This window comes from Trachypithecus francoisi, unplaced genomic scaffold, assembly GCF_009764315.1.
Source record: "Trachypithecus francoisi isolate TF-2019V2 unplaced genomic scaffold, Tfra_2.0 Lachesis_group2, whole genome shotgun sequence".
Taxonomy (NCBI): Eukaryota; Metazoa; Chordata; class Mammalia; order Primates; family Cercopithecidae; genus Trachypithecus; species Trachypithecus francoisi.
The window spans coordinates 88,542,251-88,558,041 of record NW_022681465.1 but is presented as its reverse complement, the minus strand read 5'-3'; the positions used below and the strand labels follow the sequence as shown (position 1 = coordinate 88,558,041).

The 15,791-nt window shown below is 41.4% G+C and overlaps 1 protein-coding gene across 6 annotated transcripts in view; it reads right to left on the bottom strand.

Annotated features, from left to right (window-relative positions):
- The window catches only part of GPBP1 (GC-rich promoter binding protein 1), an 89,022-nt gene that overhangs the window by 41,733 nt on the left and 31,498 nt on the right, over positions 1 to 15,791 (bottom strand). For 5 of the 6 annotated variants that reach the window (XM_033179612.1, XM_033179614.1, XM_033179610.1 and 2 more), the window contains exon 3: positions 7,298 to 7,417. The exons of the other annotated variant lie outside the window; for it this stretch is intronic. In XM_033179612.1, coding sequence (XP_033035503.1) covers positions 7,298 to 7,360 — 63 coding nt within the window. In that variant the 5' untranslated portion in view covers positions 7,361 to 7,417. The remainder of the gene's footprint in view (positions 1 to 7,297; positions 7,418 to 15,791) is intronic. 6 annotated transcript variants of the gene reach the window in all.

Genomic DNA, 15,791 nt, shown 5'->3' with positions numbered 1-15,791 from the left:
GCATTTCTCTTCTGAAAACTAGTCTACTATCCTAATAATCAAGAAAAGAAAGTTATTAAACGGATGAATTTTAAAGTCTGATACATACGGCTTCCTATTCCAGCTCTAGTACATCTCAGCAAATTAATCTCTCAACCTGAGTGCCTTCATCTGTAAATTGTGGGGCAGGGGGAGATAAGAGTGTCTACCATCTTCAGATTGTTGTTACCTTTATATAAAGTGTTTTATTACAACAAGTAAGGCAGAGACCATCTCCATCCATTTCTTCTTACACTGCCTTTCTTTCTGGACTGTTTTTAAAAATAGTTTTAAGGCCAGGTACAGTGGCTCAAGCCTATAATCCCAGCAATGATTTCAAGACCAGTCCGGGCAACATAGTGAGACCCTGTCTCTAGAAAAATTAAAAATAAATAAATAAATAAATAAATAATTTTTTTTAAAGTTTCATTTAAAATTTTCTCTAAAGCCCAGAATACCTAAATAAACAATAAACCAAAAAATCTACACAGTAAACCTTCTCCATAGAAGTTTCAACAAACTGTGCCTATGTGCCTTCAGAACAGCAAAAATCAAAATAAAAGTTTCAATGAACTCGACTAGCAGTCTGATTGAATTTTCTGATCCTTTCAGCCTAAAAGTATAAATAGCCTACATTTTCATCGCAAGCTGACATTGCTTACGTTGTCAAAGGAAAGTTTTGGTACAGTAATACTAATCTTTTTAACACTGCCAGAAAAGAATCAAAATTATACATTAGTTATAGAGATAACTACAGATTATTGAATAAAGATATGAAAATGTATTCATCATAGTAAAGTTCCACCATAACACATTTTTTTATTTTGTTTAAAAAGAAAAAAATTCTCCAACTTTCTGTTTCTATTTCATACCATTCATCTACCCTTTTAATACCACAGCCCTGAAATCTTTCATCAAACAATTATGAAGATACAGCATCCTGTATACAGGGATTATTTTGTCATCCTTCCTAGCATAAGAAACAGAATTTGCTAGTTATCTAAATTTTTCAGTATCTGTTCAACATTCTTCCAGTAATACTTTCAAACTGCTGGTCAAGACCTACTAACAAATGATGAGATCAGTCACAATTAGCATTTTTTAATGGAATTTTTAAAAAACCAGAAAACTACAGAAGAAAACATTAGTACACCATAGATATATGAAATTTATTTGTTATATCTACGTGGAAATGAAAAGAGTGTGTAAAATATCCTTCTCACTACAGGTCACAACTAACAGTCTAAAAGTCACTACCCTAAATAAGAGAGTTATACTCAGCCACATGCAGTTTAAATTTTTACCACATGATGGGGCTAAAGTTCTACACATTTCAAAACTACTGCCATACAGTTCTGAAAACATTTTTACCCTTAATTTAAATCTTCATGTCATCTTTTCAAACAAAAAATACTGCCATTTAATTTAAATAGAGAATGCAATACTAAACGTATGTTCCAATTACTCAGAACAATATTAAAAAGAGAGAAATGATGTGGGTAAACAAAAGACAATGGCAGAAAACAAGAGGTTAATTACAAATAGAATTCATAAATGAGGATCTGACAGAGGGAAGAATAAGACAGAGAAGGTATAACAGAAGTATCACTAGAAGGTATTTTGTTTGTCAAAACCACTTTGGGCAAAGAAACAAATCTCAAATACTGCTAGGTGAGAGTTTAAATTGGGTGGGGTGCAGTGGCTCATGCCTGTAATCCCAGCACTTTGGGAGGCCAAGTCAGGTGGATTACCTGAGGTCAGGAGTTTGAGGCCAGCCTGGACAATATGGTGAAACCCCATCTCCACTAAAAATACAAAAATCAGCTGGGTGTGTTGGCAGGAACCTATAGTCCCAACTACTCAGGAGGCTGAGGCAGGAGAATCGTTTGAATCCAGGAGGTGGGGTTGCAGTGAGCAGAGATCACACGACTGCATTCCAGCTTGGGTGACAGAGCGAGACTCCATCCCAAAAAAAAAAAGGTTAAATTGTCAACTATTTTCTAAAGCTAATTTTCAATTAGAAGAATTCAGAATTTAGAATTGGCATTCCAAATTCTAAAAATCAAAATCATCATCATTATGAGGGCCTATACAAATTAATCCAGAGTCACGTCCCAAAACAATGCATGTTAACAATTATCAGCCAGGCTCAATGGCTCACATCTTTAATCACACTTCGGGAGGCCAAGACAGAGGATCTCCTGAGCTCAGCAGTTCAAGACCAGCCTGGGCGAGATGGTGAGACCCTGTCTCTATTTTTTTAATTTTTTAAAGTACCAATCTTAACTTCAAGTTAACATTTAAATGAAGACAAAAAATATTTACAAGTTTTTTTTTTTTTAATGTCTTGTGTATCTTTCCAGATTTTTTTTTTTTTTGAGATGGGGTCTCACTCTTGTTGCCCAGGCTGGAGTGCAATGGCACAATCCCAGCTCGCCACAACCTCCACCTTCCGGGTTCAAGCGAGTCTCCTGCCTGAAGCCTCCCGAGTAGCTGGGATTACAGCCATGCGCCACCAAGCCCAGCTAATTTTGTATTTTTAGTAGAGACGGGGTTTTTCCACGTTGGCCAGGCTGGTCTCGAACTCCTGACCTCAGGTGATCCACCAGCCTTGGCCTCCTAAAATGCTGAGATTATAGGTGTGAGCCACCACACCCGGCCTCAAGTCCCTTTTTTACAGTCAATTAAATTTTTACTCATTTTACAGAATTCCAAAATGAGTCCTATAGAAAGACCACAGAATAGCAGATGCATCCTGGATTCCAATCTAGGCTCACACTAATCAGCAATGTGAAAGCAATTCAATTAACCTTCCAAAATCTGTATAAGGTTTAGATGATCACTAAGATCCATCTTCAAACCCCAAAATTGCATTCTATAGGAAAATTCTGTAATTTCAATGTATCTTTTTCAATACATATAGCCAAATTTATTAAGACCTGGTAAGTCCTTATGGGAGAAGAAAATTCCAAATTATAAAATTGTTTCTGGGCCGAGTGTGGTGGCTCATGCCTGTTACCCAGCACTCTGGGAGGCAGAGGCAGGCGGATCACTTGAGGTGAAACCAAGTTATCGGGTCCCTGTGATAACTCAAGTTTATGTTAATGGTCACTTAGACTGGGGCCCCCCAACAGTCTCAGCATAGGGCAACAGCAAAAATCAAGTGATTAGAGAGTATGAACTTTCAGCCCCACCCACAGACCAACAATTGCTGAACACATGAAAGTGCTAGGAGGGTAGCATACCCAGACAGGACATCAAAGCTCCACACACCACCTCTCCATACTTCACCATTATCAATCTATTCACCTGTATCCTTTATAATAAATCAGCAAATGTGTTCCCCTGAATTCTTTGAGCCATCCTAGGAAATGGTTCAGACCCGACGGGAGTGGTTGCAGAAACCCTGCTTTGTAATCAGTGAGAAGCACTGGTGACTGGGACTGGTTATTGGCATCTGAAGTGAAGGCAGTCTTGTGGGACTGAACACTCAACCTGTGGTATCTGACACTATCCCAAGCAGACAGTGTCAGAACTGAAATGCATTATAGGACACCCAGGTAGTGCCTGCTAGAGAACTGCTTTGAGGGGGAGAATCCAAAATATGTGATTATAGAAAGTGTTCTGTGTTGAGAGTAGAAAGGAAAAACAGTTTTTGTTTTTGTTTTGTTTTGTTTTCTTTTACACAGATCTTCTAGTCTAGAAAAGCCACAACACCTAAAGGAATTACTTTCCACCAAAATGAACACAACTTGGCTGAACCAAAAGTATACATTACTATAAAAAATTTCATAAGTGATAAGAAATTAACTAGTATTCACAAGAAAGATATTTTTAAATAAACTCAATCTGTGTGAAAATTTTCATTTATTTAATTTATTTACTTTTGTAGAGAGGCAGGGTTTCACCATGTTGCCCAGGCTGCTCTCAAACTCCTGGCCTCAAGAGATTCTCCAGCCTCAGCCCCACATAGTGCTGGGATTATAGGTGTGAGCCACCACGTCTGGCCCAAGAGAATCAACATGCTTTTTCTAAAAATGGTTATATTCTTAATTATACCAGCTCTTTGCATTTGCATTGTCTCATTATTTAGAGGCAAGTATTTAGACAGTTACAGGTGGATCTTTGACCACTTACAGTTTTTTGTGTGTGTTTGTTTTGAGACAGCATTTCACTCTTCTTGCCCAGGCTGGAGTGCAACGGCACAATCTCGGCTTACCGCAACCTCCGTCTCCCGGTTCAAGGGATTCTCCAGCCTCAGCCTGGATTAAGGCATGCATCACCACACCCTGCTAATTTTGTATTTTTAGTAAAGACGGGGTTTCTCCATGTTGGTCAGATTGCTCTCAAACTCCTGACCTCAGGTGATCCACCTGCCTCAGCCTCCCAAAGTGCTGGGATTGTAGGCGTGAGCCACCGCACCCGGGCCATAGTTGTTTTATGTCTACACACTAGATCGTGCTGGAAGAAAGGCCCATCAAAAAGCTCCCCTAACAAAATAACTTGACCAAAAAAATTGTATTACAACTTTTTGTCAGAATACGCCACTATTTTCCACTTTGCAGACTATTAAATCACTATCTTTTTTTTTACATAATCTATCAAAAAAGCCCATTTCTAGCATCTGCTTCAAAAATTTATTCTTAGCACATCTTAATAGACAATTTTAATAATTTGCAATCTCCTTAAATGTCTGTAAATGTTATCTGTAAAAAACTATTCTATTTCTATTTATATAAGTTAAATGAACATTCCTTAGTGAGTCCTAATGTATAATGATATTGCAAAGTTCACATTATTCCTGAAATTTTAGTCATGAGCCATTCAAAAGTTATATTTATGTGGGAAAAAAAAGGGTTCCAAATATATGAAAAGGCTTTGAAAAAATGTTTATAAGGAAAAAGCAGGTTATCAGAAGAATAGTACAGAAACACAAAGTTTTCAGATTTTCTTGAATAAATGTTTCTTCATTTGCTATGTGCCCTTAGAATAATTTTCACACTTTTAGTGTTTTGTTTTGTTTTGTTTTTAAGACAGAGTCTCGCTCCTTCACCCAGGCTGGACTGCAGTGGCGTGATCTCAGCTCCCCGCAACCTCATGCCACCACACCTGGCTAATTTTTGTATTTTTAGTAGAGACGGGGTTTGGCCATGTTGGCTAGGCTGATCTTGAATTCTTGACCTCAACTGATCTGCCCACCTGTGCCTCCCAAAGTGCTGGGATTACAGGTGTGAGCCACCACACCCAGCCACAGTGTTTTGTTTTTTAATCGTTTTCCTCAGTTATACTTGTTCAAACTAAAACTCAATTATAAGAGTCCGCAGGACTTGAGCTACAACCAGCTACCCCTCCTGCATCCAATCTGGGCAGCTATAATCAAGAGAAGACAGGTTTCTTCCCCCGTCTCATCTCCTAAACAAGGGGTACACTTTACTGGGAGAGGCAGACTGCCAACATTTCTCACCCACTCCAACTCGAATTGAAAAAGTTAAATTCCTGATAACTACAGTCAAGAAATCTGAGGCTCCTTTATTCCACCCAACCCCCACTCACAGAATGAAGGCTCTAACCCAGGTTCATCAGCCCAAGAAAACTGAGCCCTAATTGCTCTTGCTCCAACTATCTAACAGGGCAGTAGTTTCACTCTGGAAAAACAAATTGAGAAGATTCAGGCTATTGCTCCACCTAGCACGAGGAGTAATGACTCAAAGATTTTGCCAAGGGTAAGAAGCAGTCTCTCAAAGGAACTAACTTTATTCAACACTAACAGCCCTCTCAGAAACAATGGAGATACTGGTAGTAATAAGAGGCTGGTAGTTCCTCTCCATGAAGAGCAATAAGCTGAATCACAGGCCAGTTAGTTCTGAATGAATCTGAGAAAGAGATAAGCAAGGAGAGCCCTACTACGGTCAGAACCAACCTCAGGAGGCTGGGCCTCAAAACTACACCAGCCATAACTAAATTGGCATGGATCAAATGTAGGCCCCCACAGGCATTAATGAAAACAATAGAGCAATTAGCTGGGAATTAATGGAGCCTGACAGATGGGTTTGATACCAAATGAGACAAACAGTTTTACAGAAAGATGGGGAAAGACATAGAGAACTCAGATAAATCGCCCTCATCCCAAAGTGACTGTGCACAAACCCTTTTCTCTGCACCTCAATGATTTTACTTTCCCTCATAGAAAAAGGAGATCAATATTTAAAATGAGTACAGCATAATAGAATAATTCTAAATCACCACATTCATGGAATTATGAACAAATTACATAATGTTCAGAAAAGCACTTTGCAAACTGAAGTACACCATTTCTGGTGGGTATCATTATGAACAAGTCAACCCATATAAGAGTAAAAAACAGTATAGAAAAAGGTAAGATGCTCTCTCTGTTCAACGTATCTGACTAGTAAGAATCAAAATTTTTGAAACTGATTACTACAAAAGACAAATTTGAAATAAATGGCTTAGTGCGCTGATGGTATAATAAAAACTGACTTGTTAACAGAACAGGCAGGGCATGGTGGCACACGCCTGTAATCCCAGCAATTTGGGAGACTGAGGCGGGCAGATCACTTGACGTCAGGCATTAGAGACCAGCCTAGCCAACATGGCAAAAACCTCACCTCTACTATTAATAAAAATACAGAAATTAGTCAGGCATAGTGACCCACTCCTGTAATCCCAAATACTCAGGAGGCTGAGGCAGAAGAATCGCTTGAACCCAGGAAGCGTAGACTGCAATAAACCAAGATCATGCCACTGCAATCCAGCCTGGGTGACAGAGCAATGCTCCGTCTCAAAAAAAAAAAAATTTAATACAGCCAACAAATTAAATAACTTAGATGGTAATATAAATGTTTTGGGTTTTTTGTTTTTGTTTTGTTTTGAGACAGTTTTGTTCTTGTTGCCCAGGCTGGAGTGCAATGGTGCAATCTCGGCTCACCACAACCTCCACCTCCTGGGTTCAAGCAATTCTCCTGCCTCAGTCTCTTGAGTAAATGGGATTACAGGCATGCACTACCACGCCTAGCTAATTTTGTATTTTCAGTAGAGACAGGGTTTCTCCATGTTGGTCAGGCTGGTCTCGAACTCCCGACCTCAGGTGATCCACCCACCTCTGCCTCCCAAAGTGCTGAGATTACAGGGGTGAGCCACCGTGCCCAGCCACAAATGTACTTCTCTGCAAAGATATTATTACTTCTCCATGACTTAATTACATTTGTGTAAAAAACGAATGCAAGAGAAGCAGACAGAAAGAGAGATGCAGAAAGAATACCTTTGTTGATGATGGTGGAGTAGGGAAATTAAGCCAGGCTGGAGCAAAGTCATGCTGCGCCATTTAGGTCCAGTCTCTCCAACTCAGTGAAACAAGGCTTCAACACCTCATGGCAAGTCCCTGTCATATAAAAATGGAAGGAATTAGACCTGCAGCTCCTGGCCAAAATTTATCGCCTTTATATTACAATGATCTTACTACTTACTACTATAGGAGTCTATTTATAATGAAAATCCAGAAAAGACAAAACTATGGTGACAGAAAATAGATCAACTTGGAAGGGGGATGACTGCAAGAAACAAGAGGGAATTTTCTGGGTAACTGAGTATTATCTTGATTATGGTGGTTATTACTATAGTACACATTTGTCAAACCTCAAATTATAAACTTAAAACTGGTTTTTTCATAAAGTATACCTCAGTATAGCTTTTTTTAAAAAATCAAATAGATAACTAGACATCAAGTGTTTCCTGACATAACCCAAAATGGAATACGGAGTACCATCTATGACATAGTCTTGTGCCCACCTAAAATAAAATTAGAAATCTGATTTAACTATCAATTAGCAGGACATTCAAGATGGAGAACAAGTTAAAGGACATCTGGGGGAAGTAATAAGCCAAATTCAGATCACGGGATAATTTAAAGGTTAAATGAGCTGGTTTCTACAACAAACAGTGGCTTTTAACGGGCAGATGAACTAAGAATCCTTTATGTGAACAAATCAACCTTAAAAAAAAAATTATGAAACAATCAAAACTTTGAACACAAGCTGGATATTATTAAATGGCACTAAGGAATAATCACTTTAGATGTGATAATGGTATGGTGGTTATGTTTTAGAAGAAAGACAGGCCAGGCGCAGTGGCTCATGCCTGTCATCCCAGCAGTCTGGAAAGCCGAGGTGGGAGATCACCTGAAGTCAGGAGTTCGGAACCAGCCTAGACAACATAGTGAAACCCCATCTCTACTAAAATAAAAAATTAGCTGGGCATGATGGCGGGTGCCTGTAATCCCAGCTACCTGAGAGGCTAAGGCGGGAAAACCACTTGAACCTGGGAGGCAGAGGTTGCAGTGAGCTGAGATCACGCCACTGCACTCCAGCCTGGGCAACACAGCAAGGCTCCCTCTCAAAATAATAATAAATAAAAAAGACATATACTCAAATCTTTACAACTAAATTGATGATACATCTGGACTGTTTTTAAACCAGGGAATGGGCCTGGCACAGGGGCTCACGTCTATAATCCCATCACTTTGTGGTGCTGAGGCGGGCAGGTGGATCACTTGAGGTCAGGAGTTCAAGACCAGCCTGGCCAGCATAGAGAAACCTGTCTCTACCAAAAATACAAAAAAAATTAGCTGGGTGTGGTGGCGTGCGCCTGTAATCCCAGCTGCTCAGGAGGCTGAGGCAAAAGAATTGCTTGAACCCGGGAGATAGAGATTGCAGTGAGCCGAGACAGTCACTGCACTCCAGCCTGTGCAACAAAAGCAAAACTGTCTCAAAAAAGAAAAGAAAAGAAAAGAAAGGTTAAGAGTAACCAGATATAAAAAGCAAATACAACTAGTTAAAACTGACAATGTAAGTGAAAATGTTTAAATGCTTATATTGGCTGAGGGAGAAAAACTCTGATACAACTTGAAAACCTTAAGAGGAATTCCAATAAAACACTCATGAAACAAAATACAGGTTTTGAGACTATGTCTAACCAAAATATACTGCACATCCCAAAAATCCAGGTAGTCAGAGTCCTATTTATTTCTATTTGCATTAAATTTCAAAGTCTTGTGGAATAACAATGAAAACTAACGTGTTTTAAAATTTATAAAAGATTTTTATCTTTTAACATGAAGTTAAATGCTAAACGGTGCTTTGTGATACACACTTTTCCAACAACTCTGTTGAAAACTCTTAAAATTGTAGTTTCAGTAACTCAGTGGGAATGAAAAGCTTGTACCAAATAAAAATTCATAAGAAACTTCAGGCCGGGCGCGGTGGCTCAAGCCTGTAATCCCAGCACTTTGGGAGGCCGAGACAGGCGGATCACGAGGTCAGGAGATCGAGACCATCCTGGCTAACACGGTGAAACCCCGTCTCTACTAAAAATACAAAAACTAGCCGGTGAGGTGGCGGGCGCCTGTAGTCCCAGCTACTTGGGAGGCTGAGGCAGGAGAATGGCGTAAACCGGGAGGCGGAGCTTGCAGTGAGCTGAGATCCGGATCCGGCCACTGCACTCCAGTCTGGGCGACAGAGCGAGACTCCGCCTCAAAAAAAAAAAAAAAAAAAAAAAAAAAAGAAACTTCAGAGAACTGAACCAAAAACTGGCAGGGCTCACGCCTATAATCCCAACACTTTGGGAGGCTGAGGTGCGTGAATCACAAGGTCAGGAGTTCGAGACCAGCCTGGTCAAAATCGTGAAACCTCGTCTCTACTAAAAAAACAAAAATTAGCAGGGCACAGTGGTGGGCAACTGTAATTCCAGGTTCTCAGGAGGCAGAGGCAGGAAAATCGCTTGAACCTGGGAGGCGGAGGTTGCAGAGAGCTGAGATCGCGCCACTGCCCTCCAGCCTGGATGACAGAGCAAGACTATCTCAAAAAAAAAAAAAAAAAATTAAAATTGATAATTTTTCAAAAAGGCATATCCATACAAAATGGTAAAAAGTTACGTAATGGCCAAGCACAATGGCTCACGCCTGTAATCCCAGCACTTTGGGAGGCCGAGGTGGGCAGATCACCTGAGGTTGGGAGTTTGAGACCAGCCTGACCAACACGGAGAAACCTCGTCTCTACTAAAAATACAAAATTAGCTGGGCGTGGTGGTGCACGCCTGTAATCCCAGCTAGTCGAGAGGCTGAGGCAGGAAAATTGCTTGAACCCAGGGGGTGGAGGTTGCAATAAGCTGAAATTACGCCACTGTACTCCAGCCTGGGCAAGGAGGAAACTCCGTCACCCAAAAAAAAAAAAAAAAAATCCCTAGAGGCAAACCACTAAAATCACCTATTCATTTCTGCAATGTCTTTATATTAACTTTAATTTAAATCTAGTTCTTAAAGTATGGGCCTGGTGCGGCGGCTCACGCCTGTAATCCCAGCACTCTGGGAGGTGAAGTGGGAGGATTCCTTGAGCCCAGGAGTTTGAGGCCAGCCTAGGCAACATGGTAAGACTCCTGTCTCTACAAAAAAAATTTAAAAATAGCTGAGTGTGGTGGTCTATGACTGTAGTTCCAGCTACTAGGGAGCCTGAGGGAAGAGGATTGCTTGAGACCAGAAGTTTGAGGCCGCAGTGAGCTATGATCATGCCACGGTACTTCAGCCCAGGTGACAGAGAAGATCCTATCTTAAAAAAAAGACGTTAACTCATGTTCTGAAAAAAGATTTTTAAAAAACCAAAAAACAGTATTGTTATGGCAGTTACACAAGTATATAAAGGTTAATTAAAGTTTCACAAGTTCCACACCACTCATCTTAACTGCATTGTGCCATCTGATTTTGTCTCATCTTCCTTTCCCTGTGTATGTTATGGGTTGAACTGTGTCCCCCCAACCAACAAGACATATGCTGAAGTCATAGCCCCCAATACCTCAAATGTAGCAATATTTGAAGATAAGGTCTTTAAAGAAGTGACTAACTGCAAATGAGGCAATTAGAGTGGGTTCTATTCCCATCAGACTGTGCCCTTATAAGAAATTTGGACACATGCACAGATAAAAGGACCACGTGAAGAGGCAGCAAGCAGACAGTCATTTGCAAACCAAGGAGAGAGGTCTCAGAAGCAACCAACCCTCTGCTGATGCCTCTATCCTGAACTTAGAACTCCCAAAACTGAGAAAATAATTTTCTGTTGTTTAAGCCACCCAATCTGCGGTATGCCCTAGTAAACTAATGGCAGCCGTGGTAAACTAATACAAACAACTTTAGAAATAGACCAACGAAAATGCTTATGTATTAAGTATTTCCTTTACACATACACAATAACCAGGTACATACAGAAGACAACTACCCTCCCCCCCAAAAAAGGCAAATCAACAGTCCTACTAACAACCCAGGAGTCAGCATTCCACAACTCATTAGAAATCTTCCACTGGCCCCACACTAGTAAATTTGATTGGCTTAAGAAAAAAATATTTTTTAAGAAATCTACTGGATTCTGTTATATCTGAAGGTCCCATGAGGGCATAGAGAGTTTAAGATACACAAACAGGCCTGGCGCGATAGATCCCGCCTGTAATCCCAGCACTTTGGGAGGCCGAGACGGGCGGATCACGAGGTCAGGAGATCAAGACCATCCTGGTTAACATGGTGAAACCCCATCTCTACTAAAAATACAAAAAAATTAGCCGGGCGTGGTGGTGGGCGCCTGTAGTCCCAGCTACTCAGGCGGCAGAGGCAGGAGAATGGAGTGAACCTGGGAGGCGGAGTTTGCAGTGAACCCAGATTGCGCCACTGCACTCCAGCCTGGGCTACAGAGTGGGGCTACAGAGCGAGACTCCGTCTCAAAAAAAAAAAAAAAAAAAAAAGATACACAAATACTGCTAGTATGAAAACCCTAATTTTTTTTTTCTCTGTCACCAAATTTACCATTTATTCAAGACATCCATGGAGAATACAAATTTCCCCAGGAGAAAGCTGGTACTGAAAAAAATAAAACCTAAGTGTACATCTTTAAGTGCACATGCCTTTTTTTAATTTTTAAAAAAAGATTATTCTTCAGACTGAAAAATAATACACTTTGGCAAAAAATACACAAATAGATGAAACTTTTTCTCTTTTTTGTTATGTTTTATTTCTGACCCTACCAAATTTGTGCCGTTTTCAAAGAAAAACTTACTCAAATTGATTCCGTCAGAATAACAAACTTAAGTCTTTAAAATGATTTCAGAAAACTTTAAGCTTTAAAATCACAAAGACGATCAAAAACACCCAAAATCAACCAATAGCTAAGGAATTCTAACTACAACCAGAGTACAGAGTAAAAATCCTCAACAAAATACCAGTAAACCAAATCTAGCAGCATATAAAAAGGATCAAACACCGTACAAAGTAGTATTTTCCCAGGAATGCAAGAGTGACTCAACATACAAAAATCAATCAAGAATACACCACACTAATAACATGAAAGAAAAATACCAAATGATCATCTTAATTGATGCAGAAAAAGCATTTGACAAAATCTAGCACCCTTTAATTATAAAAATACTCAACAAACTAGAAACAAGAAGGAAACTTGCTCAACCTGATAAACAGCATCTATTAAAAAAAACCCACAGCAAAGCATCCTCAACTGTGAAAGACTGAAAGCTTTCCCCTTAACATCAGGAACAAGATAAGAATGCCCTGCTTTCACAAGCTCTATTCAACACTGTAGTAGACATTCTAACCATAGCAACTAGGCAAGAAAAGAAATGAAAGGCATCCTGAGCCAGCACAGTGCAAAGCACCTTTAATCCCAGATACCTGGGAGCCTGGGACGGGAGAAGTGCCAGAGCCCCGCAGTTCGAGGCTGTAGAGTGCTATAATGGCACCTGTGAAAAACACTACACTGCAGCCTGGGGAACATAGTGAGACAGTGTCATATTTTTTTAAAAGCATCCAAATTGGGAAGGAAGAAGTAAAATTATTCCTATTCACACATTACATGATCTTATATAAATTCTAAACAGTCCAAAAAATATGTATTAGAGCTAACTAAATTCAGAAACCCTGCAAGATACAAGACCAACACACAAAAACAGCTGTGTGTATATACACTATTAACAATCCAAAAAAGAAATTAAGAAAACTCAATTCGCAGTAAAATCCAAAAGCATAAAATACCTATAATAAATAAACATAATGAAGAAAATGTAACACTTGTACAACAAAAACTATTAAGACAATGCTGAAAGAAATGTTAAAAGACCTAAACAGAAAGACATTCCTGGCCGAGCACAGTGGCTCAAGCCTGTAATCCCAGCACTTTGGGAGGCTGAGGCAGGTGGGTCACGTGAGATCAGGAGTTTGAGACAAGGCTGACCAACATGGTGAAACCCCGTCTCTACCACAAAAACCAACAAACAAAAAAATTAGCTGGGTGTGGACGCAGGCGCCTGTAATCCCAGCTACTTAGAAGGCTGAGGTAGGAGAATCGCTAGAACCCAGGAGGTGGAGGTTACAGTGAGCCGAGATCACACCATTGCACTCCAGCCTGGGCGACAGGGCGAGACTCTGCGTCTCAACAAAATAAAAAGAAAAAAAGAAAAAGACAAGACAGACAGACAGCCCTGAGGAATGGGAAACTTAACATTGTTAAGATAGCAATACTACCCAATCATCATCTACAGATTCAATGCAATCGATATTAAAATTCCAACACTCAGCCAGGCACAGTGGTTCACGCCTATAATCCCAGCACTTTGGGAGGACGAGGGGAGCAGACTGCTTGAGCTCAGTGGCTCAGAACCAGCCTGGGCAACAAGGCAAACCCCGTCTCTACCACAAATAAAAAAATTAGCCAGGCATGGCGGCTCGTACCTGTGGTCCCAGCTACTTCAGACAATGAGGCGGAAGGATCGCTTGAGCTCGGGAAGCAGAGGATGCAGTGAGCCAAGATCACACCACTGCACTCCAGCCTGAGCGACAAAGTGAGACCCTATTGATACCGAAGGAGGAAAGGAAGTGCTGGGAAGAAAAGGGCATGGTCCCTGGCTAGGGCTCCACCTCCATGAGATCCCTGGCTAGGGCTTCACCCCCCCGAGAAAGAGTAAGACCACATTGATACGGAAGTGGGCAGACAAGTGCTGGAAATTTGGTCCCTTGCTAGGGCTCCATCCCCGGGTCTATGCCCACGGCATTTCTGTTTTCCTGCCCAAATGCTGCATTTCCCAAGACCACTCTGCCAGTCACACCCCCATCGTATGCCTATAAAACCCTCAGAGACTAGTAGGCACACAAGTGCTGGACGTCATTAAGAGAGACATATCGGTGGAAGAACACACAAACAGCTGGATGCTGAGGGGAGCATGCCAGTGGAAGACCACACGTTGGTGGAAGACGACACGCCGGTGGAAGATCACACTGACAGAGAGCAGGCTGGCAGGCCATCGACCAGTGGAAGGGAGCGAAGTTTCGCTGAGTTTGACAGGTGTGGTCAGAGGAGAGCCCAGGTCGCTGAGCTGCAGGACTCCAGGGGAAAACCACCCTTTCACTCCATCTCCCTCCTGGCTTCCCATCCATCTGCTGAAAACTTCCACTCAATAAAACCTTGCACTCGTTCTCCAAGCCCACGTGTGATTCGATTCTTCCCATACACCAAGGCAAGAAAGCCCTCTGTCCTTGCGATAAAGCAGGGCATCTAACTGAGCTAATACAAGCCGCCTACGGATGGCTAGACTGAAAGGGCACCCTGTAACACATGCCCACTGAGGCTTCAGGAACTGTAAACGTTCACCCCTAGGTGCTGTAGTGGGGTCGGAGTCCCACAGCCTGCCCTGTCTGCATGCTCTCCCTAGAGATTTGAGCAGCGGGGTGCCAAAGAAGCAAGCCACACCCCCATTACACGCCCTGCAAGGGGGATAAGAGAACTTTTCCGTAAGTTTCACTATTTCAAAAAAGAAAAAATCCAACACACTCTTCCGTGCAGAAATAGAAAGGCCATTCTCAACTTCCTTTGGAAGTGCAAGGGGCCCTAAACATCCAAAAACTATGCAGAAAAAGAATAAAGTTACAGAACTCACACTTCCCTATTTCGAAACTTACTGCAAAGTAATAGTGAGCTGGCCATTTGTAGATCTTCTTAGGAAAAATATTCAAGTCCTTTGCCCATTTTGATTATTTTTTGAGACGAAGTCTCACTCTATCACCAAGGCTGGAGTACAGTGGCACTACCATGACTCAATGCAGCCTCCACTGCCTGGGTGCAAACAACCCTACCACCTCAGCCTCCCAAGTGGCTTGGAATATAGGCATGCCCCAACACACCCAACTAATTTTAAAAATATTTTTCATAGAGATGGGGTCTCACTATGTTGCCCAGGTTGGTATCCAACTCCTGGAATCAAGCAATCCTCCCACCTTGGCCATAGTGATCAAAGCAGTGTACTACGGCCTAAGAAAAGACATATAAACCAAAAATAAGCCCACACATCTATACCCAAGTTATTTTCAACAAGAGTGCTAAGATCATTCAATACGGAACTGTCTTTTCAAAACAGACTGGGACAACTAAATAGCCACTGGACCCCCCCTACCCAAACCACATACAAAAATAAACTCAGCTGGGTGCAGTAGCTCACGTCTGTAATCCCAGCACTTTGGGAGGCCAAAGCAAGTGGATCGCTTGAGGTCAGGAGTTCAAGACCAGCCTGGCCAACCTACGGCAAAATCCAACATGGCACAGTGGTAGGTGCCTGTAATCCCAGCTCCTTGGGAGGCTGAGGCAGGACAACAGCTTGAACCCGGGAGGCGGAGGTTGTAGTGAGCTGGGATCGCACCACTACACTCCAGCCTGGGCAACAGA